Below are 27,862 nucleotides of genomic sequence, written 5' to 3'. Positions count from 1 at the left end.
TTACCACTCTGGCCCATGAGCTTATGTATCAGATATTAGAACCCCTTCCTAATGGATTTCCCTAATTTCAATATAGCAAACTGAAGCTAGAGAAACCCCAATCCATCATTCATACATGTAAATATCTGAAAGATCTTGTTAAGATGTAAATCTGACCATATTATTCCTTTGCTTAATCTTAATGGGTCTCAGTTACTCCTTAACATAGCATACAAGATTTTCTGTCATTCGAACTCTGCCTCTCAGTTTGTCCAGCCCTTGTCCTGTGGCATCAAGCAATGAGAAATGTGTTTTCAGCTTCAAGTTTACTAAAGACAGAGTAGACCTTCTACTTTGATCTGTATGCAAAAGAATGAATTTAAGCTCATTCATGCTGAATGAGTAAGAACTCAACAATGTAAAATTGGATAACGAGCACTGTGTTATCCTGGGCACACAGCTACTTCAGTGAAGTAGCTTCACTGTATTTCATTGGTCTCATCTGTAAAATGGAGATAGTAACAATACCTAACTACATCATACCCGTGGAAAAGACTGGATTAATACAGGTAAATCACTTAGCATAGTGCCTGGGTATAGTAAAAACTTAATAAACTTAAACAGTTTCTTATTTTATCTCCATTTTATAGATGGGGGTCAGAGGGGTTAAATATCATGTCCAACTTGTAAAACCACTAAGTTGTGAAGCCATGGTTTAAACCTAGGGTATCTTTTTTCCAAGTCCAGATTCTGTACCATATGGAATATTACAGAGTTGCTACTTTTAATATATAAATTCTAGTAAAACATATAAGCAGGTTTCTGAACAACACACAAAAATATGTGAAATAAGAACTATCTGTCATTGAAGGAAATATGGCCTTCCTGAATTGATTAAAAAGCAGAAATAAGAAAGTGTTTGGAGACACAAGAGGAAGGGGATATGGGGATATATGTATAGCTGATTCACTTCGTTATACAGCAGAAACTAACACAACAATGTAAAGCAATTATATGCCAATAAAGATGTTAAAAAATAAAATAAAATAAAATAAAAAAAGAAAGGTTAGTTACACATTGACTACACCTATAATTGAACTGGGACTCAAAAAGAGTTCCAAAAAAGCCACTCAGACCCAAAACAGATTTGTAGATACATTAATTTTACTTCTTTGACTTACGTTATATCTTTTGTCTAGAGGGTCTTCTCCACCTTTTCTATTTAGCAAAATTCAGCTCATTTTCACAAATATGCCATTTTTGAGAAGCTGTTCACTATCCTTCCAAAAAAAAAAGTTATTCCTCTTTGCTATATTATGGGTTTTATTTCTCATTCCCATCTCATGATGTCATAATTAGTCTTATTTCCCCTTAAAATAGAGTAGCAGATCTTGGAGGAAAGTACGTTTTCTATTTTTACCTTTGTCACCCAACTCGGTGCTCACTAAGTATTTGTTGCATTGGATTGATTTAATTTTTGGTTGGATGGTAGAACAGAAAAATATATCAAACCCATCAATGTTTTCTAACAAAATAATGACTAATATCTAATTACCTTGGTTATATCACCATCACCTAACACAGCATGCCAAACAGTGTTGTCACTCTAAGTTTGGTGAGTTAATGAATAGATGAATGAATAAATGATTGAATGAATGAAGACTAACTTTCAAAGGCTTGAGTTTAGAGTTTCCCAAAGCTAAAATGTCAGAGAGCTTAATGAGAGAACTCACTCCATTAATATGAACAGCATTTTTGGGGGGGAGTGGGACATATTTCTAAGGAATAAAAATATCATAAGCAATAAATATTAGAGTTTTTGAAAGTATTCTATGTTATATCATTACCTATGTCCAAAAATAATAATTCTAACCCTAGCTAGATCATATCACAATATTCATTGTAATTTGATTCTTGTTATTTTTATTAACATTTCTATGGACAATGCATATAACGAATAAAAAGTTTCTTAAAAGTCTTCAAAAGCTGGGAATGGATTAAATACCATAGAAATACTTAACTTGAAAATTAAGTAAACAAATTCAAAGAAAAATTCCTTGGCAAATTCCATAATTTTATTTTCAATCCCCAAACCATTCTCTTTTTTCCCCTGAAGAAAATGAAAACAAATAATGTTCACAGAATGGCAACATGCTTTTCAAAATGGTAATGCTACTTGACTCTGTGTTATTATTACAACCCTGGAAAATTTCAAATAAAGTATGAAGTAAAGAATATGGACTACAAGATTTGGAAGACAGACAGATCTATACTTTACTTGCTAGCTGAGACACAATGTGAATTACTTCACCTCTTTGGACACTGCTTTCTCAATACGGGTAATAAGATATTGTAAGAAGTAAATGAGAGAAAAACCTTATAGGTGCACTGCCATGTACATTATAAACACTCAACAATATTATTTCTCTTCTTTCTCCATTATAGCTTTTGGCAGACTACTAAAAGACTGAAAATTCTTTAAAGATATGATTTTCATATTTAGGCTATTTGGTTTTGACTAATCAACAACTCACAAATCCCTTGATGCTCATTAAAGCTTCAGAAATTTGCATGTTGTCTTTATTCCTGCTTGATTCTCTTTAGGTATTTCTTTGTACATTTACAAGGAAGGCATTTGAGATCAATAAATGAAATGTAATCAAATGAGGATGTTTCAGAGAGGGGACCATATAGAAAAAAAGAAAGAGAGAAAGAAAGAAAGAAAATGATAGATTTAGTGATGATATCCTTGAAATTGTACTTTAGGAAAAAACCTATAATAGCAGGTTAATATTTTCCAAGCTCACAAGAAAATGAGGACTGCATTATTCTTTCTTCATCAGAGAATCTCAACTTTTTGTTTTAACCCCACCCATCTGAGGGTAATATATGGTTTCATTATTGATCATGGCTGACCAGTGCAGTAATCTTGACTCCTGGGGAAGAGTGGTTGCGTTGGAATGATGTAAGAGAGGAGAGACTCTTAGCAGGGAAGTGGAGAGTTTGAAGTTTTATAAAATTCACCAGATAGTTTTTATTTGCTCTTGTTTAGAAAGAAGAAGGCAGTATGCTTTTTAAAATACCATGGATCAAATATTGAATGAATATTTATTAGATGAATTTTAAAAATTCGGGATAAGGTGGCATACACAGCCTAGACCATAATCAGAGGAGTTTTTCTACAAATTTTCCAAGGAGAAAAATGTATAACCTGGCTTTCCTTTTCCTTTTACAGGGAGACGATATGGTGGTGAAGCCCTCATGTAATGTTTTTACACAGGTAAATGACATTAAGTAGTTTCAAATACCATAACTGAACATAATTGAACATTATAATAATCTTACATTATCAGAAAAACAGATAATGTTTTTATCATTATAATTTTTAAATCTGAAAATAAATCAAAAGTTTTTCAGGACAAACAAAATCCAGGATTTATTTTTAGAAAATTGTGATTAGACTCAGTTGAGATTCCAATTTTGCAAGATAAGAAATGGTTAATTTTTTACGTCTGCAGAATTCTGTAGCCAAGCGTAATAAAACATTAACTAGTGCAACTTCAGAAAGGTGTAGTAAAACGCATGAAATAAAAACTATCCATCACCTTTTGAAACACAGTTTTTGTAGACTGATTAAAACACATGAAGAGAAAAATGTTACCTATACATCGAGCATACCAGTAATTGAACTGGTATTCAAAGAGAGCTACAAAGAGGGTACTTGGGTACAATGCAATGATGTAGAAAATGGCTTGCAGCCAGAAATTTAGTTTGTGGGAGGGTTAATAATCCCCTAACACCTTTCCTTTAAAACACCTGCTTGAAGGGCAATATTTAAATTCTGCAAATAACTTCCCAAAGCTTGAATTTCACTTTCCTTTGTGTTTTCTCAGTAATTTATCTTGAGATTTTTTATGATTACCGAAGCTATTGTTTATTTAAATAAGCACACTCTCTCATACCTGACCCATATGTCCCTTCTTGATTTTAGATTTAACCTACAATGCTTATTTTATAACATTATATTATTTCCATGGCAACAACTGTCTTGGTATATTAAACAAAGGAAGATGACTTCAGTTGATTTGTCCTGTAGTGAAGGAGCTGGATTTGAGATTGTTAAACTTGAGCTGAAGAGAAAACAGTTAAAAAACAGAAATAATGATGAAAAAAGTGAAATTCATTTTATTACATACCCATGATTAGGGGCTGAATGCATTTACTAGGTAGAATAATCACTGTCCTACTCTCATGGATTCACCCTAAACCTACCCCCATTAGTGCCATTGAATTTAAGGCGGATTGGTTCCTTAGCACAATGCACAGTTACTAACTGATAGTTCTATTCTGTTCCAATGTGCTTTTGTCTGTTTTCAAAGCGCTAGGTACATTTGAACATATCTTAGCTAAGTGTATTACCAGATGACAAATAATAAAAACATTTATTAGGAATCAACCTCTGTACTAATGACATACATATTTTTGCTGTTATTTTCAATATCATGATGCTGAAATGAAAAAAAAAGTCTATACACACATATACACAAAACAGACACATGGATTTACAAAAAACATAGAGTTAGAATTAATTTAAAAATGTATTTGCTTTATGTAACAATGACCTTTCCTCCTACTTTCAAAGGCTTTTAGGTACTCTCAATCTATTGCAACTTCAGTTAAATCCTACCCTCTCCTGAGACAGGGCATCAAAATGTAATTCAGTTACAAGTAACAGTAACATTTAATTATCTCCTCCAGTTATCTGCACTGCCAAAGGATAGCATTTCCTGAGCGCCACAGATATCACTGTTGTAAGCAAGAACCAGTTTGGGGATATGTACAGAATATCATGACACTGGCTTATTTAATGCTTTTATTCTTTGTGGCTCATATTTACATATAGCAAAAAATTTGCTCCCAATCTAATCGGCTTCGAATAAAAATTGTTAATATATTCTCCTAGGGAAAATTACTTAATCTACCTATGCCTCAGTGTCCTTATTCAAACCTTATATGACCATGCCAGGCATGTAGTAAACACACAGCAAATATAGCTTTTATTATTACCTCAGGTAAAATATTTCTTACCTGGCACTAATATGTGCTAGGGACAAATCACTTTCTAATTAAGTAAAGACATATTAAAAAATAAAAAGACATATTAAACTAAAAACCAAAATTACTTATTCTAATGCAAAGCCAATGAATTTCATGCTTTCCCGGTTAATAATACTGCATTTATTTTTCTTTAAATCACTACTTATAGGTCTAATCATTTCTCCCTTTTTCAGCATGTTTCCCAATACGTCTAGGTTAAGTTTATTAGACACAGGTGAAGAACTGGCATGCTGTAGGTATTTCTGAACATGGGCATAATTCTCCACAAAAGCAGTAAGAGGTCACTTAGAGGTTGCAGAGAAAGCAAGTGCCTCTGGTACTTTTGTGATTCTAAAGTGAGACTCTTACTGTTGCAGTTGCTTTAAGGATGTGACCCTGAAGCACAGATTCCAGTATATACTCTATTTTCTGCTCCTCTTTGTAACTCAACTTTCTCTAAAGAAGTCTGTATCCTCTATGTAATCCCAGAACTAACTTATCTTCTGACTTTCCAATTGGCAGACAAGTTTTGGCTTGCAACAAGATTATAGTCAGAGCATGAGGACATATAAGGGAAATGAAATGTTTTTTAGCAGTCTGCTATTTTAAGTTCTCAAAACAATTTTTTTTTTAATTTGTCCAAATAAATCTGAGACTCTAATAACACAGAGGATCATTTCAATGAGTCTCGTTGTGAGTGAATCACCATTATAGGTAAGTCACGATCTACTCTAACTTGGTTCATGATGATCACATGGTGAATTAACTTTATACTGTCTTATGCTCAGAATGGGCACCTGTAATATGCCAGAGATTATGGCAAACACACAGGAGGTACAAAGATAACTGAGATACAGCCTTCATCTTCAATGGCGTCACAGCCATCAGATAAAACAGCATGTATTCACTTGCCAACTACAGTATAATAAAGTAAGTTCAGGAGCTTACTTAGATTATGTTACTTACGTAGATTATAAAAGGCTCTCCATAAATCCATTTGTTTATAAATCCTAAATGAATGAGAAGAATTTAAGCTCACAGTCCTCAATGTAGTTATATTAAATAAGAAATGTGCATTGTCTTTTCCCATTTACACTGGCTTATTTTTTATGGCTCATATTTACATATAGCAAAAATTTGCTCCCAATCTAACCTGCTTCAAATATTGTTAATATGTTTACAGTGAAGATTGTGGATACTCAGTTTCTATCAGGCATATATTTTCCCTTCCTTTTCATTCCATTAGGGGGGAAAAAAAGTCAGCCAGTCTCCTTGTTGAGCTCTGAATTTCACTACATATTGGGAAAGATTTATTCCATATACAGACATGAGATACAATATTTTTTCACCATATTCAATTTTTATAAATTTATCTTTTTTGTTTCTATCATAATTATTAGCCTCCTCTTAGAGCTTATAATTATGATAGAAACAAAAAAAGATTATTTATTGTTCATTGGTTGGTTGATTTATTTATTAGACTTGAGGGGTTCTGTGTTAATATCCACATAGCAAATGCATTATAGACTAAGGAATAGTGTGATGGTCCAGGCTGAAAAGGTAATTATAGTCCTTTATTGGTTTTAGGCTGAATAGAGTACCTCTGGAGTACAGCTTTGCTTATGTTAAAGTTAGTAAATTGAAAATGTAAAAATAAAGGAGTTTTGCTCCTATTATATATTCATTTCTTTATCAACTCAACAAGTTTACTGAGAGCTTTCTATAGATAAAAAGGCAATTCAATACAGCATTATGAATCCCAGAAAGGGTAAAGACAGAAAAGCACATGCAGCCTGTAGGAAGGACATCCAACACACTTTTTGAAGGTCAAGAAAGGCTTCATATTAGGATGGGTAAATAAGATGAGTCGAAGAATAAATCATTTAGGTGAACTTGTGGGGTGGGGATAGGAGTAAGAGGGTAACATTCAGAATTTAATTTGAGGGCAATGGAGAACAATGGTAGAATTTTAAACGACAGTGACATCATCAAATTTGTATCACAGGAAGTTCATTCTGACTCTACTATTTAGTTTGGGGAAAAGGGACAAGAATGGAGACTAGAGTCTGTTTGGGCTATTACAATAGTAAAGTAAATAATGAGAGATAATGGCATCTTTATCTACAGTATGGTGGTACAAATAAAAGCTCAACAGATTAAAAGCAAAGCCTCCTCCAGCCACTGAACAATGCTTTCAGTGCTTTCTCTCACTGTATCTTTGCATGTACCTTCTTAGAGATAAAGACATTATTTGTTTGCTTGTGCCAACAGAAGTGAGAGTTTGATCATTTGCATATAGAGTAGACCTCAACACATCCCTAGCATCTTAAAATTTAGAAAGTGCTTGGCGTGTTAGGAAATGACATGTAGAATCTGGTCAATGTATTCCAGGATGCATATAGGGGAATGACTATAAAGAGGGCAGTAAAGCCAACCTAAGAAGGGACCTCTGGAATTTCAACTGTATCTAACAGGCATGAGAAATCACCTACTGATTTATGCAGGGAATAGACAGATTGATCTGATCTTTCTAAGGTTACTTGGTGCCAACTTTAAGGTGAACCTCCTATTATACCCACCTTTCGGCATTCATGCCTTAGTACAGTACCCTCCCCTTGAGTTAAGTGGGACCTGTGACTTGCTTCTCATTATTCCTGTGATTTTATAACATTATGCAAAACTGCATCTTGCTAGAGACTCACTAGACAGACTTTCCTTGATGTTTTGATGAAGAAAGCATCTGAGCTAGGGAAGTTCACATGGCAAGGAACTGTGGATGGTCCCTAGGAATTGAGCAAAGAACTGAAGCTCTCAGTCCCGTAACCACAAGGAACTGATTACTTCCAATAACAATGTGAATTTGGAAGAGAATACTGAACCTCGGGTGAGAATTCAGCCCTGGTCAACATCTTGATTACAGCCTTGTGAGACCCTAAAAGAGGACCCAGTTAAGCCATGCCCATACTCACTAGCCGCAGAAACCAAGAGAAAGTAAATGTGCTGTTTTAAACTGCTAAATTTGTGGTAATTTGTTACTCATCTATAAAAAAGAATATAATTAGTAATGCTATTGAAGATAAATTAGATGAGGGAAATTTGGAAACAGGAAGTCCAGCTAGCAAAGAAGAGATGATACAGTAGGATTATACATTTAATTGAGAAAACATGAGCTGGAATCAGAAAAAAGCTGACTTCAAGCTCTTTACCAACTTAAATAATTAATCTGGTTAGTTTATAAAATGGGATAATAACATTCTCTCAAATGGTTTCTAAAAGGAATATATAAAGGGAAATATACATATTGTTTAACACAATGCCTAGCACACATTATCATTATTGTGCTGTTACGTTTATGAGCACTAATGAGAGCTGGACTAAAATAAGGGTAATGAGAATGGAAATGGTGGTAAATTCGAACAATAGCTTTTGGTAGTAGGTCTCAGTGACTTTCCAATATGGATAGAGAAAGAGAGAGAGGAGGAAGTAAAAGATGACACAGTTTCTAGCCTGAATGACTGGATGAGAATGATGCCATATCTGAACAAAGGAGTGCAGAAGGGAGAGCTGACTTGGCAAAAGAGATAATGAGTTCTGTTTTGGAGTGTGAAGTCGGTGTGTTTGTGGGAGGTCATCCAAGTGGAGAGGGCCGGTGCACAGCTGGGAATACAGACTTGGTACTCAGAAGAGATCTGGGTATATGAAAGGATCTGGAGATGGTTGTGAATTAGGTTACCCATAAATTGCATCAGTGTTCACACACACACACACACACACACACACACACACACACACACAGACAGACGCACACACACACACACACACACACACACACACACACACACACACACACACTCCTAACACTCCTTCTGTAAAAACATGAGAAATCCAGGGAAATTTCTCCCAGCAGCCTCAGGAGCAGAGGATTAAATCTCCACTATCAACTTGATGTATCCTGCATCTGTGGAATACCTGAATAGACAACGAATCATCCCAAATTGAGGAGGTGGACTTTGGGAGCAATGATATATATATTTTTTCCCCTTTTTCTCTTTTTGTGAGTGTGTATGTGTATGCTTCAGTGTGTGATTTTGTCTGTATAGCTTTACTTTTACCATTTGTCCTAGGGTTCTGTCTCTCCTTTTTTTTTTTCTTTTTTATTACTTAAAATATTTTTTTTCTTAATAATTATTTTTAATTTTTTATTTTAATAACATTATTTTATTTTACTTTATTTTATTTTATTTTATTTTATCTTCTTCTTTCTTTTTTTTTTCTCCCTTTTATTCTGAGCCGTGTGGAGGACAGGCCTTTGGTGCTCCAGCCAGGAAACAGGGCTTTGCCACTGAGGTGGGAGACCCAAGTTCAGGACACTGGTCTGCAAGAGACCTCCCAGCTCCACATAATATCAAACGGTGAAAATCTCCCAGAGATCTCCATCTCAACACCTAGACCCAGCTCCACTCAATGACAAGCAAGCTACAGTGCTGGACACCCTATGCCAAACAACCAGCAAGACAGGAACACAACCCCATCAATTAGCACAGAGGCTGCCTAAAATCATAATAAGGCCAAAGACACCCCAAAACACACCACCAGACGTGGACCAGCCCAGCAGAAGGACAAGATCCAGCCTCATCCACCAGAACACAGGCACTAGTCCCCTCCACCAGGAAGCCTACACAACCCACTGAACCAACCTTAGCCACTGGGGACAGACACCAAAAACAACGGAAACTACAAACCTGCAGACTGCGAAAAGGAGACCCCAAACACAGTAAGTTAAGCAAAATGAGAAGACAGAGAAACACATAGCAGATGAAGGAGCAAGGCAAAAACCCACCAGACCTAACAAATGAAGAGGAAATAGGCAGTTTACCTGAAAAAGAATTCAGAATAATGATAGTAAAGATGATCCAAAATCTTGGAAATAGAATGGAGAAAATACAAGAAACGTTTAACAAGGACGTAGACGAACGAAAGAGCAAACAAACAGAGATGAACAACACAATAAATGAAATTAAAAATTCTCTAGAAGGGATCAATAGCAGACTAATGGAGGCAAAAGAAAGGATAAGTGACCTGGAAGATAAAATAGTGGAAATCACTATTGCAGAGCAGACTAAAGAGAAAAGAATGAAAAGAATTGAGGACAGTCTCAGAGACCTCTGGGACAACATTAAACACACCGACTGAGAAAATATTTAAAGAGATTATAGTTGAAAACGACCCTAATATGGGAAAGGAAATAGTTAATCAAGTCCAGGAAGCACAGAGAGTCCCATACAGGATAAATCCAAGGAGAAACACGCCAAGACACATATTAATCAAACTGTCAAAAATTAAATATAAGGAAAACATATTAAAAGCAGCAAGGGAAAAACAACAAATAACACATAAGGGAATCCCCATAAGGTTAACAGCTGATCTTTCAGCAGAAACTCTGCAAGCCAGAAGGGAGTGGCAGGACATATTTAAAGTGATGAAAGAGAAAAACCTACAACCAAGATTACTCTACCCAGCAAGGATCTCATTCACATTGGACGGAGAAATTAAAAGCTTTACAGACAAGCAAAAGCTAAGAGAATTCAGCACCACCAAACCAGCTTTACAACAAATGCTAAAGGAACTTCTCTAGGCAGGAAACACAAGAGAAGGAAAAGACCTACGATAACAAACCCAAAACAATTAAGAAAATGGTAATAGGAACATACATATTGATAATTACCTTAAATGTAAATGGATTAAATGCTCCAACCAAAAGACATAGACTGGCTGAATGGCTACAGAAACAAGACCCGTATATATGCTGTCTAGAAGAGACCCACGTCACACCTAGGGACACATACAGACTGAAAGTGAGGGGATGGAAAAACATATTCCATGCAAATGGAAATCAAAAGAAAGCTGGAGTAGCAATTCTCATATCAGACAAAACAGACTTTAAAACAAAGACTATTATAAGAGACAAAGAAGGACACTACATAATGATGAAGGGATCAATCCAAGAAGAAGATATAACAATTGTAAATATTTATGCACCCAACATAGGAGCACCTCAATACATAAGGCAAATACTAACAGCCATAAAAGGGGAAATCAACAGTAACACAATCATAGTAGGGGACTGTAACACCCCACTTTCACCAATGGACAGACCATCCAAAATGAAAATAAATAAGGAAACACAAGCTTTAAGTGATACATTAAACAAGATGGACTTAACTGATGTTTATAGGACATTCCACCCAAAAACAACAAATGCACATTCTTCTCAAGTGCTCATGGAACATTCTCCAGGATAGATCATATCTTGGGTCACAAATCAAGACTTGGTAAATTTAAGAAAACTGAAATCGTATCAAGTATCTTTTCCGACCACAACACTATGAGACTAGATATTAATTACAGGAAAAAATCTGTAAGAAATACAAACACATGGAGGCTAAACAACACACTACTTAATAAACAAGAGATCACTGAAGAAATCAAAGAGGAAATCTAAAAATACCTAGAAACAAATGACAATGAAAACACAATGACCCAAAACCTATGGGATGCAACAAAAGCAGTTCTAAGAGGGAAGTTTATAGCTATACAAGAATACCTTAAGAAACAAGAAACATCTCAAATAAACAACCGAACCTTACAGCTAAAGCAATTAGAGACAGAAGAACAAAAAACCCCCAAAGTTAGCAGAAGGAAAGAAATCATAAAGATCAGATCAGAAATAAATGAAAAAGAAATGAAGGAAATGATAGCAAAGATCAATAAAAATAAAAGCTGGTTCTTTGAGAAGATAAACTAAATTGATAAACCATTAGCCAGACTTATCAAGAAAAAAAGGGAGAAGACTCAAATCAATAGAATTAGAAATGAAAAAGGAGAAGTAACAACTGACACTGCAGAAATACAAAGGATCATGAGAGATTACTACAAGCAACTATATGGCAATAAAATGGACAACCTGGAAGAAATGGACAAATTCTTAGTAATGCACAACCTTCCAAGACTGAACCAGGAAGAAATACAAAATATGAACAGACCAATCACAAGCACTGAAATTGAAACTGTGATTTAAAATCTTCCAACAAACAAAAGCCCAGGACCAGATGGCTTCACAGGTGAATTCTATCAAACATTTAGAGAAGAGCTAACACCTATCCTTCTCAAACTCCTCCAAAATATAGCTGAGGGAGGAACACTCCCAAACTCATTCTATGAGGCCACCATCACTCTGATACCAAAACCAGAAAAAGATGTCACAAAGAAAGAAAACTACAGGCCAATATCACTGATGAACATAGATGCAAAAATCCTCAACAAAATACTAGCAAACAGAATCCAACAGCAGATTAAAACGATCATACACTATGATCAACAGGGGTTTATCCCAGGAATGCAAGGATTCCTCAATATACGCAAATCAATCAATGTGATACACCATATTAACAAACTGAAGGAGGAAAACCATATGATCATCTCAATAGATGCAGAAAAAGCTTTCGACAAAATTCAACACCCATTTATGATAAAAAACCTCCAGAAAGTAGGCATAGAGGGAACTTTCCTCAATATAATAAAGGCCATATATGACAAACCCACAGCCAACATCGTCCTCAATGGTGAAAAACTGAAACCATTTCCACTAAGATCAGGAACAAGACAAGGTTGCCCACTCTCACCACTATTATTCAACATAGTTTTGGAAGTTTTAGCCACAGCAATCTGAGAAGAAAACGAAATAAAAGGAACCCAAATCAGAAAAGAAGAAGTAAAGCTGTCACTGTTTACAGATGGCATGATACTATACATAGAGAATCCTAAAGATGCTACCAGGAAACTACTAGAGCTAATCAATGAACTTGGTAAAGTAGCAAGATTCAAAATTAATGCACAGAAATCTCTTGCATTCCTATACACTAATGATGAAAAATCTGAAAGTGAAATTAAGAAAACACTCCCATTTACCACTGCAACAGAAAGAATATAATATCTAGGAATAAACCTACCTAAGGAGACAAAAGACCTATATGCATAAAACTATAAGACACTGATGAAAGAAATTAAAGATGATACCAATAGATGGAGAGATATACCATGTTCTTGGATTGGAAGAATCAACATTGTGAAAATGACTCTACTACCCAAAGCAATCTACAGATTCAGTGCAATCCCTATCAAACTACCACTGGTATTTTTCACAGAAGTAGAACAAAAAATTTCACAATTTGTATGGAAACACAAACGACCCCGAATAGCCAAAGCAATCTTGAGAAAGAAAAATGGAGCTGGAGGAATCAGGCTCCCTGACTTCAGACTATACTACAAAGCTACAGTAATCAAGACAGTATGGTACTGGCACAAAAACAGAAATATAGATCAATGGAACAGGATAGAAAGCCCAGAGATAAACCCACACACATATGGTCACCTTATCTTTGATAAAGGAGGCAAGAATATACAGTGGAGAAAAGACAGACTCTTCAATAAGTGGTGCTGGGAAAACTGGACAGCTACATGTAAAAGAAAGAAATTAGAACACTCCCTAACACCATGCACAAAAATAAACTCAAAATGGATTAAGGACCTAAATGTAACGCCAGACACCATCAAACTCTTAGAGGAAAACATAGGCAGAGCAGTCTATGACCTAAATCACAGCAAGATCCTTTTTGACCCACCTCCTAGAGAAATGGAAATAAAAACAAAAATAAACAAATGGGATCTAATGAAACTTAAAAGCTTTTGCACAGCAAAGGAAACCATAAACAAGACGAAAAGACAACCCTCAGAATGGGAGAAAATATTTGCAAATGAAGCAACTGACAAAGGATTAATCTCCAAAACATACAAGCAACTCATGCAGCTCAATATCAAAAAAACAAACAACCCAATCCAAAACTGGGCAGAAAACCTAAATAGACATTTCTCCAAAGAAGATATACAGATTGCCAACAAACACATGAAAGAATGATTATCATCATTAATCATTAGAGAAATGCAAATCAAAACTACAATGAGATATCATCTCACACTGGTCAGAATGGCCATCATCAAAAAATCTAGAAACAATAAATGCTGGAGAGGGTGTGGAGAAAAGGGAACACTCTTGCACTATTGGTGGGAATGTAAATTGATACAGCCACTATGGAGAACAGTATGGAGGTTCCTTAAAAAACAAAAAATAGAATTACCATACAACCCAGCAATCCTACTACTGGGCATATACCCTGAGAAAACCATAATTCAAAAAGAGTCACGTACCACAATGTTCATTGCAACTCTATTTACAACAGCCAGGACATGGAAGCAACCTAAGTATCCATCAACAGATGAATGGATAAAAAGATGTGGCACATATATACAATGGAATATTACTCAGCCATAAAAAGGAACGAAACTAAGTTATTTGTAGTGAGGTGGATGGACCTAGAGACTGTCATACAGAGTGAAGTAAGTCAGAAAGAGAAAAACAAATACCGTATGCTAACACATATATATGGAATCGAAAAAAAAAATGGTCAGAAGAACCTAGGGGCAAGACGGGAATAAAGATGCAGACCTATTAGAGAATGGACTTGAGGATACGGGGAGGGGGAAGGGTAAGCTGGGACAAAGTGAGACAGTGGCATGGACATATATACACTACCAAACGTAAAATAGATAGCTAGTGCGAAGCAGCTGCATAGCACAGGGAGATCAGCTCGGTGCTTTGTGACCACCTAGAGGGGTGGGATAGGGAGGGTGGGAGGGAGGGAGATATGAGAGGGAAGAGATATGGGGACATATGTATATGTATAACTGATTCACTTTGTTACAAAGCACAAACTAACACACCATTGTAAAGCAAGTATACTCCAATAAAGATGTTAAAGAAAAAAAAGATTTAAAAAAACCCAAAAAAACATTAGAAATCCCTTAGAAATAAGTAAATTATTTGCTGCTTTAATGAAAAGAACCCACAACCAAAAAAAATAGGGAATGGGAAAAGGATCTTTTCTTCTTTCCTTAGAGATGAATGACTAGTAAATTTCCAAATGCAAAGGGGATATTTAAGTCGACTAAGCTTGGTAAATCTTCTGCAGAGATAAGCAAACTATGGCCTGAGGGCCACATCCAGCCTGTTGCCTGATTTTGTAGATAAAGTTTTTTTGGAAAGCAGACACATTTATTCGTTTGTTTATTATCTATTGCTGCTTTCACAATGCAATGGCAGAATTTAGCAGGTGTGACTGAAACTGTGTGGACCACAAAGCCTGAAATATTTACTATCTCGCACTTTATAGTAAAAAGAAAAAAGTTTACTCATCTGTGGTCTATTCCATAAAAAATGGTAGTCTTTAAAAATAGTGCATCAATAAATAAGGTAATAAAGAAATGCCACCTGGTATACCACAACACCAATCTAAAAAGTTCAAAACTTGGTTTCTGGCATAACCTTCCACTGATTACTTATAACCTTTCTGTAACAGCATTTTTTAAGCTGTCAAGTAGGAATAATACCTCCTCTGCTTACTTCAGAAGCTTGCAAGCAAGAAATTATTAAAAAAAACTATAAAGCATCAAAGTATAAGTTATTATTGATATTATAGATTTTTTATATTGTCAAATCAAGAAATCAATGCAGTCATAATTATATAAGAAAAATATAAATATACATTTGTGTATGTAATTTATTAAAGGAAACTTTCTATCTATTATTTTTTGTTATATTTACAAGAAATATTTGGGTTGAGTAGAACTCATATTGGCATTATCCTTTCCAGGAAAGAAAAGCACAGAAAATTAAGATATTTGCTTAAAGTCAGCCAACTAATTAATGGTAGTGTCTGAGAGCTAGTGAAATCTCTTAATCATAATTTGCTTTCTACAGCACTGTATATCTACAATGTTGACTAACTTGATAAATCAGTCATATTTGACATACATGTGTGGGTATCTGAGGTATATAATTTTAGTATAGGGAGTTCGGAGGTTGAGATGAAATAAACAGAATTTGTTTAAAGATGAACTGTCTCTTCAAGTGCAATTTATCCTTTCTTGTTTTGAATTTTTAATAAAATTTTCATTTTAGAATAGTTTTAGATTTACAAAGAGGTTATAATGATAGTTCAGAGAGTCCCTGTATATGTTTCACCTTGTTTCCCTTATTTTTGACATTCATTTTAAAGCTAAATAATAAGTAACCATCAGTATATATCATCTAGAAAGTTAGAAAAGTGAGAAAAATATGTAGACGTGTAATGTAGAGTTATCATTTTTCTCATTTCACTCATGATTAAGGCAAGATGTTGTTACTTGTCCAAGGTCAGATAAAAAATTGATGACACAAAATTAGAAATAGAAGTAGATGTGTTAAATAGACTATAAGGATGAATGAATTAATGTCTTTAAAATGACTTCAAAATGCATGGACTTCTTAAAATGTGTGGACTCTTGCCTAAAGACAAATCATTACTAATATTTAACTTGCTAATTTACTTTCCAAAACAAAATGTTTTCATTAGCTCCTAGGTTATTTGCAACATGACCTGGCATGGTTCCTGGTATGTTTGGAAGCTTAATGAAGACATGCAAGTTTTTTGGTTTTTGTTTTTTTTATTTAGAAAGATGACAATGGGAATGCCTGTGTTTTTTGTAACGTGAACTTTAGAAAGGGAAATCAGGTACTTATTTTTTGACCAAAAACAAGTCAGTGTTTCTCATTTTCAAAGTAATCAACTTTTTAATACTTTTTTTTGGATATTTGATTGCAACTTAAAAATGTGACCAGATATCCATATCCACAGCAATGTGGATCTCCAGGATAATCATTTAAATATAAAATATATCCACTGAAATATCATCTTACCTATTACTTTTATCTTTTTCAAAATGTAAAACATAATTTTATATATGTATTTTTTAAAGGTAAAACTTTCATCTTGATCTCTAAGTAGTAAATGAGATTATGTGTATGAAGTACTCAGTTGCTGATGGCACACTAAAACTTTTTCATCTCCTCCTTTTCTTCTTCCCTTTCCTCTCTTGCTTGTTGGTGAAAATCACTCTTCACCACTCAGTCATCATGGCCCTTAGGAGAACGGAATGGTGGTAAAGAGAGTTGCAGGCATAAGGAAAAGGGACTAAGGTTTGTTGAGCAAGTGTCACTTGTTGAGTGGTACATTAGGTGATTTACATATCTTTTATTGCTTAGAGCTGTAAGCTGTCTTGCACTATGGATGTAATTATCCACATTTTACATTTGAGAAAACTTGGCAGGAGAGAGATCTGAACAACTTTCCAAAGATCACATAGCTTAGGAAAGGCTGAAATGTAAATATGAACTATCTGCCTGCAATAGAGGCCACTTCTTAGGGAGAAGAATCCCTGTTACTGAGTGGGTGTTACAATCTCTACTGGTATCAAGATTCTTCTCCTGCCTCTACAAATTTCCCTGCACTTACGACAACCTGGATGGACCTAGAGGGTATTATGCTAGGTGAAATAAGTCAGAGAGAAAAAAACAACCACCATATGATTTCACTTATACATGGAATCTAAAAAATTAAACAAACAAACCAAAACAGAAACAGAATCATAGATACAAAGAACAAACTGGCAGCTGCCAGGGGGAGGGGGGAGTCAGAAAAATAGGTGAAGGGGTTTAAGAGGTACAAGCTTCCAGTTATAAAACAAATAAGGCACAGGGATGCAATGTACAGCATAAGGAATATTGCAATAAATGTGTATGGTGACAGTTGGCTACTAGACTTATCGTGGTGATCAATCTGTAATGCATATAAATGTTGAATCACTATGTTGTACACCTCATACTAATATAATATTGTATGTCAACTATACTTCAACAAAATAATTTAAAATTAAAAATTTCCCTGCACTTAAGTAACACCCGATAAATGGGTCACAGTAGAAGAAATTTCCTCTGATTGAAATAGAGGACAGCCTAAGGAGTTTTCTGAAGCCATGTATCAACTGTAATTAAGACCAGATTCCCTCTCAACTTTATTGAAGCTGCCAGTCAAAGACAGCGGTATGCTTTTGTTAATGGAGTGCAAGCCTGGGCCTCAGAACTTGTGCTAGGCATGGCTCTGCCCCTGAGTTTGTGTGAAACCTTGAGTTTTTTATAGACATTGTATCTTCACTGATAAAATCGTTATTCTAAACCTACTTTCAAAGCATAGGTGGATTTTTGGAATGGTACATAATATAATCTTTTATAGACTGTAAAGACAATATTATGGCGTTATTATATTGTCTCATTTTGTTAAAATATTACCTTAAAACATAAATGCAGAGGTTTCTCAGGAAATTGCTTAAATAAAAACATTATTTATTATTCATCTAACATCTAGAATTAAGATAATTTTCACCAAATTCTACCAACAGAGACTGAAAGACACTAACCAATTTACACACTAAATATAGGATCAAAATTAAATATATAATAAAAAATGAACAAAAAGTGAGTTTCCAAAAATTGCTTTATCAGTTGCCTTATGTCCAGAGTCAGGCACATTCTTATATAACCTAGGTATACATAAATCATTTTAGTAAATGTTAGTATTAGTTTTACACATGACACAAAATTTTAAGTCTCATCTACGATTTGTTCTGGGAATGTACTGTTTGCAACCTTGTGCCAAGGAAAAACCACCTAGATTCCAAATAACTGAAGCAGAAACAAACTTTTGGAATACAACCTACTCATAATTTGGCCACTGTCTGTAACATAAGCTTTCTATGAGGCTGGCGATGCTGAGTACTAAATGATGTTTCTAAACAAGTATGCACTAGAGAATTGGCTTTAGAGATATATGAAGTGAAAAGCACAAAGAATCTAAGAAGAGACAAAATTTGTCCAAATAAACTAGCATTGCTAAAATTGCATCTGTTCATATGAATAGTTACAAATAATGCACATTTTATGTGACTAAAGACTGTGAACTTTGAAAAGATAACAAAATAAGAAATATATACATATGCATATATGGAACCAGAAATGCAAAACGGAACATATTTGTTTTAACTCACAGGCAAAAGAGTGAAGAAAAGTTTAAAGAAAATTGGAGAAATAAAATTTTAAAAAAATCATACTATTTGAAAATATTTCTCGCCCTATCTTGTAACTTAAATGTATACCTACAGTGGAATTTATTAAGGACAATAGATTTAACTGTATACTTTAATAAGCTTAAAAGCAAGTACAGTTAATTTTAAAATGAGGGGAAAATTCCCATGGCAATAACTTTGTTTTTTAAATTTGTCCACAGGGTGATTTTATGTTCTACTTCTCACTAAAGATTTAAGCACAGATATACCTACTCTCAAAGAAATACTTTAATATAACAAAACTAACTTGAAGTTACTTGTTTTGCAAAGTCAGATTTTCATAAATCTACTTATTAAAATTTATTGTAAAAGTGGAGTAAACCTTAAAAATGTAGATGCAAACACTTTCTTCTCAGCCTGTGTAACAACCTGGTATGTTTCTGGTACTTTGAAAGAAAATATTAATCAACTCTTTGTGACTTAGAGTTCTTTGAGATTAACCTTCCTCTCGACCTTTTTGAGGTTAAACCATCCTAGTGAAAAGAATTTGGGTTTCAGAATGAGAAAGATTGTATACAAATCACGGTTCTGTCACCTACAACCTTGATGATCTTGGGCAAGTTGTTTAAAACCTCTAAGACTTAGGTTCTTCTGATGAAAAATGGGGAGAATAACAATAAAGGAATTATAGTGAGAATTAAATGAGGTAAATACATATATAAAAGAGCCAGGTAGACCCTCATAAAGGTTGGTGTTTTATAACGTGGAATTCATTCCGTACTATAATTGGTTTTATAAACTAGATCGGCGGGTTGGATTGGCAGCAGATTATTCTCAATATAATAAGATTTATAACAGCATCTAAATTCTGAACCCCTCCTATATTCCAGGGATTGTATTAGGTGTCTGACTGGCATGGCTAATCTCTTTAACCCTCATAACTAACATTAACAAAATGTTGTAACCATTTTGCTGATGAGAAAAATGAAGTTTAGAAAAGTGAATTAACCCAATATCAAATGACCAGGATATAAACCCAGGCACTCTGTAGCCCTCACTTGGACTATTCCCAAGGTTCTCATTAATATTCACACCAAAGAAAAATGGAAATGGGAGCAATTCAGATAAGGAGGGGAATTCCAAATCTGGCAACAGCAGAAAAAACAAAAAAACCCAAAACCCCAAACATAAAAACAAAACAGAAGGACTATACATGTCTTCCTGGAAAAGATGTTCTGAGAGTATGACTACTCATCACCTCCAAGCCTCTGTGGCTGTTTGTGCCATTTCTATAAAAGCCTATGATTTTTAAAAAGAAATTTCACCTGTTGAATATCAGCTTGTCTGTTATATAACCCTTAGGGGCTGTGAAAACAATCTCATCACTATAAAACTTATTAACTTGAAAGATCAAATTTTTTTTACTAGATTTGGGGATCCACAGGTATTCCCATCACATTCTATACAGTGGACAATATACTGAATAAGTCATAGAGAGTATCCTCTTCTCCATTTGCATTTTCATCTGTGGGGTATATTGCCTCCATTAAAAAAAGAAAAAAAGGACAAAGTCTTAAACCTCAGATCAAATCTCTACCAATTTGCCTGATTTTGTAGCATATTATAACTTACAAAGATCAGTGACCCACCATTAAATTTACAATTAAATTCAAATTAAATGCTTTTGAGAGTTTTAAGAGCTTTATGAAATAATACAATGATCTTTTGCATCTTGTTCTATTGTAAAAATGAGTACTGATAACCACTGAATGGGTGATGACTTAAAGAAATTCTTGCATCTCTATTTCCTAATATAAGTAAAAATGACTTTAATTCCTAGTGAAAAGCCCTTCATTTTCTCTACAGATTTTTTGTTTTTAATTTATCAGTCAAAATATTCATTTCCAAAGGTTGAGGTGGTGCTCCAAACTTTCAATATTTTAATTATTGCAATTCTTTATCTCACGTGAAATGAATTCCCATCTTAATTCATCTATCATAACAGATTAATTCTGTTATGTACATTGCACATACTGAGTCAATACTTGCCTTGATGGTCCTTAAATTATCTATTATTTTCCCTTGTAATCATGTTTCCTACATGTTAATTCTACATTATAAAATACTGTCAAAACTTCAGTCGGAAGTCATGGAAAATCATCTATTAACAGAATACAAGAATGCAATTTTCTGTAAGCTCTCAAAATATGATTCAGTCATCTACCTATTTATCTATCTATTCATTCCTTATTCTCATCATCTGAAAACAAATTTAGAAGCATGGTTGGTTGAATAGAACAGTTGAGAAGGTAATTGAGGTATACCAGATTGCCAAGTGGAAAAAACATTGAAATAACTAATATGAAAGAAATGAAGAAATTCAACAGATTATAAAAAAACGAAGGGTGTATAACCATGCAACTCCACGGACAGTGACTACACGTACAAGCAAATGAAAGCAGCTGACCACGTACCCACACACCTTGGCAGAGGTGCACTCCACACTCGTCGGCCGCCGCCAAGACAGATGATCTCTGGCGTCCCTTCCAGACGATAACCTGATGAGCATGAGAAGGCCAGAGTGTCACCAACCCCAAAGCTGAACCCAATTCGGTTACCATATTGAGGAATTCCAGGATCTTCACAAGGCTCCAGATTATACTCTGTAATTGGATGAACAGAACAAAGAAAATGTTAGTAGTAACCTTTAAGCGTATATTCCTATTATTTGCAAAATGGATGCTTTTAGGGCCAGCCATACATTTTAAAATTTACTATATGTAAAATTATGGGAATATGCTGATGGCACACATAATTTTCTTCTTTTGTGAAAGGTCTACTAATTGAATGAATACTCTTATGTGTGAAATTCAATACAGGTGAGAAAATGTCACCTTCTGAGTGATACATTGAAAATGTAGCTATTTATCTTGTATTTTTTTCTTCTGCACTAGAAATATTTCCATTTCATAGATTTTTGACTTATAATAATGGCATAATAGATTCATATTTTCAAATGCAAAATACCATTTAGAATGAAATGATTTGCATTTTGAAATGACTTTTACTTAATGGTTATAGTCTAAATGACAAAGGCTCTTGTGCCTCTAGTATACGAGAAATTCAATTCATCCATATTCTGAAAAACATGTCACTTCAGATGCAAGGGTTTATGTAAGACTGAAGTGCCCATAAACTGAAAATTGTATATTATAGATTTATACAAGGAAACTTCCTCAACCAATGAATGAGCATCATGAAAATGAACAGTTAAACACTCTTCAGGGTATGAGAGAGTAGAGTTAATTAAACAACAATATTATAATTTATATACAGTCCTAAGAAGAAGTAGCTTATCTAAAAATATTTCCAGAGCACATGCTTAGTATGCAATTGCAGTGGAGAACAAGAGGGATTGTTTCATGTTGATGAGCTATTATTTTATTGTTTAAAAAATTTATTTGTATATACTTTTAACATTCTAGGTTAAAATAGATTATGTTCATTTGCTATTCACTATGAAATACCTTAATTATTTTAGAAGACAAGTATTTTCATGTAAATACTAGAACAACTGTTGAAGAATGAGGTTAGTATTTTTATGATTTTATTTATATAAATTATATGTTATTTATATAATTATGTATAATTGTAATATTATAAATTTAATGTTACTAGGTTGGCATAAGATTTACTTATTAATTTGTTTCTGTATTCTCTTTCACTATTCCATTTAACTGGAAAGTAGAACTAATAAGAATACATTTTTATTCACTTTGGTCTTACAATTTTTTTCCTGGAATCCAAGTTATAATGTTGCCTACAGATGAGGTTATTCTAGAATAAAAGAATAACCATATTAACTTGTTTCTATATCATCTAGTTGCAAATGAATAAATTAAGTTTGTCTTAATCTTGGCCTGTAAACTATGCCTTTTTCCGAAACACAAAACTAGAATATCACTGGTTAAACTAACATTTCATTTATGGCCTAATTGAAACTTTAAATATATGTATGAATTTCCATTTTAAGTTTTACTCCATTTTAACTGGCATTTTAGCAAGTTTTTCTCTGTTAGAATTCTGCAGGATGCAAGTTAAAGAAATGTATTTATTGTATTTCTATTAAATTTTTTAGTGAATTGATTTATTTTTTGCTATTGTTTAAAGGTTCCCTTTAATATATTACTATAGACAATCTTCAAGGCATTTCAAAGTTTCATTAAAATTTGTTGGCAGATAATTTCTTTGTTTTCTTCTTTTTTTCTTTTCTCTTTTATTCTCTCTCTGTTTTGTCATACATAACAAAAGTTATGCTCATACTTTTAAAAATCTGATTTTTAAACTTGTTTTCTTACCAGAGAATGTAATATTGAATCCTTCATATGATATTGAAAAATCTGAAATGAAGCGCAACTGAGCCCTGAAATTTCCATAGAGACCAGCATTGATTGTTGAAGGAAGTTCTGAACCAGTCAGGCGTGCCAGTGGTTGGGTAAAACTACCATTCTCTGTGATCAGTAAGTAGTCATGATGGTCTTCCAAATGAAAGGTGTGAAAATTGAACTGCACACCTATTAAGGAAAAGAGGAAAATTAGACTTATAATTGTATCAGTAAAACACATAGAGTTACCAAACTAACAAAAATCAGGACTCTTCTTATAATTGATTTCTCTGAAAATGAAACGCACTGCTATAAAATATTCTAAATGTATAGTATAATATCTTTCTTTTGTTTGGGTTTTTTTCTGTTTGTTTCCTTTAGCTTCTATACAATAAATCATGTCTTAGAAACTACTTGGAAATAAAATTTTAAAATTAATGCCTAAAAAGAAATCACACAAGTTTTCTAAACATTTCAAAGAAAATTTATATCCTTTATTTAAAATAGAAGTGTTCTGGCAAAAGTAACCACTCACTCAACTTCTAATAAGATAGGTTAGTTTGACTACTTTTCTTTGTAGTTTATATAATGGATTCATACAACGTATGCTCTTTTGGGACTGAGTTCTTTTACTTAACATTAAGTGTGTGAGATTCATCTCTACTTTTGTGTGTGGCTGTAAGTTATTTATTTTTAGTGATCCATTTCATTTTGTGAATAAAACACATTGATTTATCTGTTCAAAAGTTGATGGTCATTTAGATAGTTTGCATTTTAGCACCAAATGCAGATGGTGCTGCTATGAGCATTCAAGTATGACTTTTGAAGAACATATGTGTTTATTTCTGTTGGATAGATATCTAGGAGTAGAATTACTGGCTTATGTAAAATAAATATACATGTATATGTATACATTTATATATTTCAGCTTTAATAGATACTACTTTACAAAGTGGCTCAGCCAATTTACATTTCCATCAACAAATCCAATTGCTCTGTATCTTCACCAATATTTGAAAGTTTTTTATTTTTTCATTTGTTCTGTCCTGGTGAGTATGGTATGCCATTGCACTGTGGTCTCATGCGAGTGTTTAATGACATTATCACAAATGCATGTGAAAGGCTAACAATTACACACACACACACACACACCATACTGCATGTAAGATACCAAATGGAATAAAGGATGATACCACATTCATCTTTCTCTTGAAGTGCTTAATAAATTTGCTTACTTGATCTAAAAGAATCACCAAAATCTTCAGTAAACAATCCAAAAGCCCAGAGTATGATAAAGTAACATTCTCTAACATTATTCATCAACTTTATAGTTCCAAATGCTGGAGAGTCTTGGAGTCCTCATTGCTTTTTTTTTTAATTGAAGTATAGTTGATTTACAAAGTTGTGTTAGTTTCAGGTCTACAGCAAAGTGATTCAGTATATCTGAATATATATATTCTTTTTCACATATTTTTCCATTATAGATTATTACAAGATACTGAATATAGCTCCCTGTGCTATACAGTGAGTCCTTGTTGTTTATTTCTTTATATATAGTAGTGTGTATATGTTAATCCCAAACTCCTAATTTACCTCTTGTTTGTTAAAAAAACAAAAAGTGACATAAAATGAGACCAAAACAAATACACCGAAAACGTAAGTAATGATAAGATGAGTTATTATTGCATAATGAGTCAGTGATTTCAATTTGGAAAATATTTGAAATGTACAATGATACTATTTTAATTCTTTTTCAAAATGTAACACTTCTTTTTTTCTCTCTCTCTTCACAATGAGCCTTTTTTAGGAGGGGTACAGAAATTAAGTCAGTCTTTCAAATGTTCTTCAGTGTAAATGTGGTAATTGACACTAGACAGATGTAAATGAGAATGAGGTGTCAATGTGGCAAGGAGAAGATGCTTTGCCCTCTAGATTAACTGATATCTAAGTTTACAAAATAATGAATGGAAATTCAGATTAAGTCAATTTGATTTTGATCAGAGACTAAAACTAAGAAAAACTAGGCAGGTAATACAAGAACAGATGGAAAAAAAGAAGAAAAAATTCATTATGCATGTTTTTCTTAGAAAAATGTGGTTGTTCTGATATGCACTGAATTAATACTCGGGAAAATTAAAAATTCTGTTAAGATAGTGGTGCTAATAAGCCCATTGTCAAGTATTACATACATAGTCTTTCTGAGACACACTTTCTCCATTTGATAAATGGGGTTCTAATAGGGTTGTCTTGAAGTTTAAATGAGACAATATAGGGGATGACTTGGCACAGTGCTTTCACTGAGGAAGTACTCAGCAATCGTTAGCTATCGTTATTGTTTAATCCTTCAACATGAAAGTAAATTGGTTTCATGTCACTCTGTCCTAGTCAGCTACTTTATAAAAGTAAGCCTCTGTTTATCAGATTACAGTTTAAGCAATAAAATCTGTTTTCACTGCAGCAAAACAATTTAAGACCTTCTGTCGAAGGTCAATTAATCCAAATAAGAATATGATACTAGAACCTACTATATTATAGGCATTATGGAATATAAAAATATTAGAAGATTGTAAATAACTCATGGTCTATCTGAGGGGAAAAGATACATAAAATAAAAGTTCAAACATTATGCTAAGTGCTATAAAAGTGATTAATGTGAGTCAATATAGGAGCATAGAAATAGAGGTAGTTTGTCAAAGGTATCAGCAGAGGCTTCTGAAGGCAATGACCTTCAAAAGTGAACAGATGTTTGTGGAAGAGGAACCCTGGGATAGACATTTCAGGAAGAAGAAGTGGACAGGCAAAGGCATACAATCTTAATAGGGCAATGGGTGTTGAAGAATAGTGAGAAAAAATCAGTGGTTTCAACATCAGAGTACCTTCTCATAAAAGTGATAATTCAAGAAGCCTTATTAAGACAATTTTTGTTACAGAAATATACGAAAAAACTTCGGCTTGACATCAAAATATCATGAATATCTAGGTTTTATTTAGTCATGACACTAACTATGACCTTGAGGGGGTGACATATTGACACATGTGTGCGCGTGCATGTGCGCATCTGTGTTTGCTGGGTGAGAGGTTAAATTATATTACCTTGACAATTTCTCCAAACTTTAAGAGATTATCCTTCACATAACTTTGGCTACACTTTGGAATAGTTGTACTTCCAAACAATTTTGTTGGCTCTTAAAAGAAAAGTATATAATCTGCATTTCTTGCCATGTAAATACAGATTTAATTAACACTTGTAATTTGTGAAGATGCAAAACCTTAAGTGTTAATTAAACCTCTATTTACATAGCAAGCAGTACGTAGCCCTCCATTTTCTTGTATAATACAGGAAGCTTATTTTAAACTCCATTAATCCACTACACACTGGAATAATAATAACACTGGATGCTTTGGTTAACTTCCAGCAAAGAGTCTTCCATTATGGAGAACAACGAAAACGACAGTTTACAAAGTCTTCTACCTCATTCCTGCTGTACAATACCAGAATACTCATTTTAACAGCATTTTTTTCTCAACTATATTTAATTTCACTAAAATAACAATCCTTATATAATCCTCACTGTCAATAAAAGGATGTATAATTTTAATAAAGGCAAACTTCATTTGTATCTCAAATATTCTATCAGAACTGCAGATATATCTCACATAGTTGAACAGGAGTGTAAAAACACATTGTGTAAAAAACACAATGAATTCAAATTATTAAATAAAGCTTTAATTTTTAAAATTGTAATATCATCTTCTCATTGCTAGGATTTTGTGGGGGGGGTTATTCTAGATCTTCTATAGTAAAGTTAATAAGTACAATGTAATAGTAAAAACCAATAGGAATAATATAAGAATACAGCTAAAACAAAAACTACTTCTCCAAAGCAGTTTTTATCATGAATAAATTAACTCTTTTTAAAAAGATTAGCATGTAGATTTTTTCAGGTAAATAATTTTCATCCATTTTCGTTTTGATATATTAGAATGCTCATTTTCCCAGTGTCAAGTTTTTGCCTTAACCACTTATATTGCTAATATACTATTTTGGTTGTATTGCATGAATGAACCATACTTAGTACTACAAGGAATTTCATTTATTTGTTCAAAGGACATTTATTAACATCTACCATATGCACAGTGCAATTTTATACTCTCATTCAATTATGTGAGATATAACTGCAGTTCTGACGGAAAATTTGAGACAAATATTTCTAGAATGGTTATAAATTTACACAGGAAATATAGTTATAATAAATAATCATAAACATTTTAAAAACGAGTGTATATAAACATGTACTGTTTGCTTTACAATTGGTTCAGCACTTCAGAGTATCTTCCTATTCCCCTTT

General features: G+C 33.6%; 1 protein-coding gene across 2 annotated transcripts in view; it reads right to left on the bottom strand.

Annotated features, from left to right (window-relative positions):
• CSMD3 (CUB and Sushi multiple domains 3) overlaps window positions 1-27,862 on the bottom strand; it is a 1,186,187-nt gene that overhangs the window by 372,592 nt on the left and 785,733 nt on the right. For both annotated transcript variants that reach the window (XM_082364543.1, XM_082364544.1), the window contains 2 exons: window positions 23,487-23,702; window positions 21,603-21,791 (listed from right to left, as the gene is read on the bottom strand). In XM_082364543.1, the coding sequence (XP_082220669.1) occupies window positions 21,603-21,791; window positions 23,487-23,702 (405 nt within the window). The remainder of the gene's footprint in view (window positions 1-21,602; window positions 21,792-23,486; window positions 23,703-27,862) is intronic.

The sequence above is a fragment of the Balaenoptera borealis genome (assembly GCF_965194805.1).
Source record: "Balaenoptera borealis genome assembly, chromosome: 17".
In the NCBI taxonomy this organism is placed as follows: domain Eukaryota; kingdom Metazoa; phylum Chordata; class Mammalia; order Artiodactyla; family Balaenopteridae; genus Balaenoptera; species Balaenoptera borealis.
This window is presented reverse-complemented; position numbering and strand designations above follow the sequence as displayed.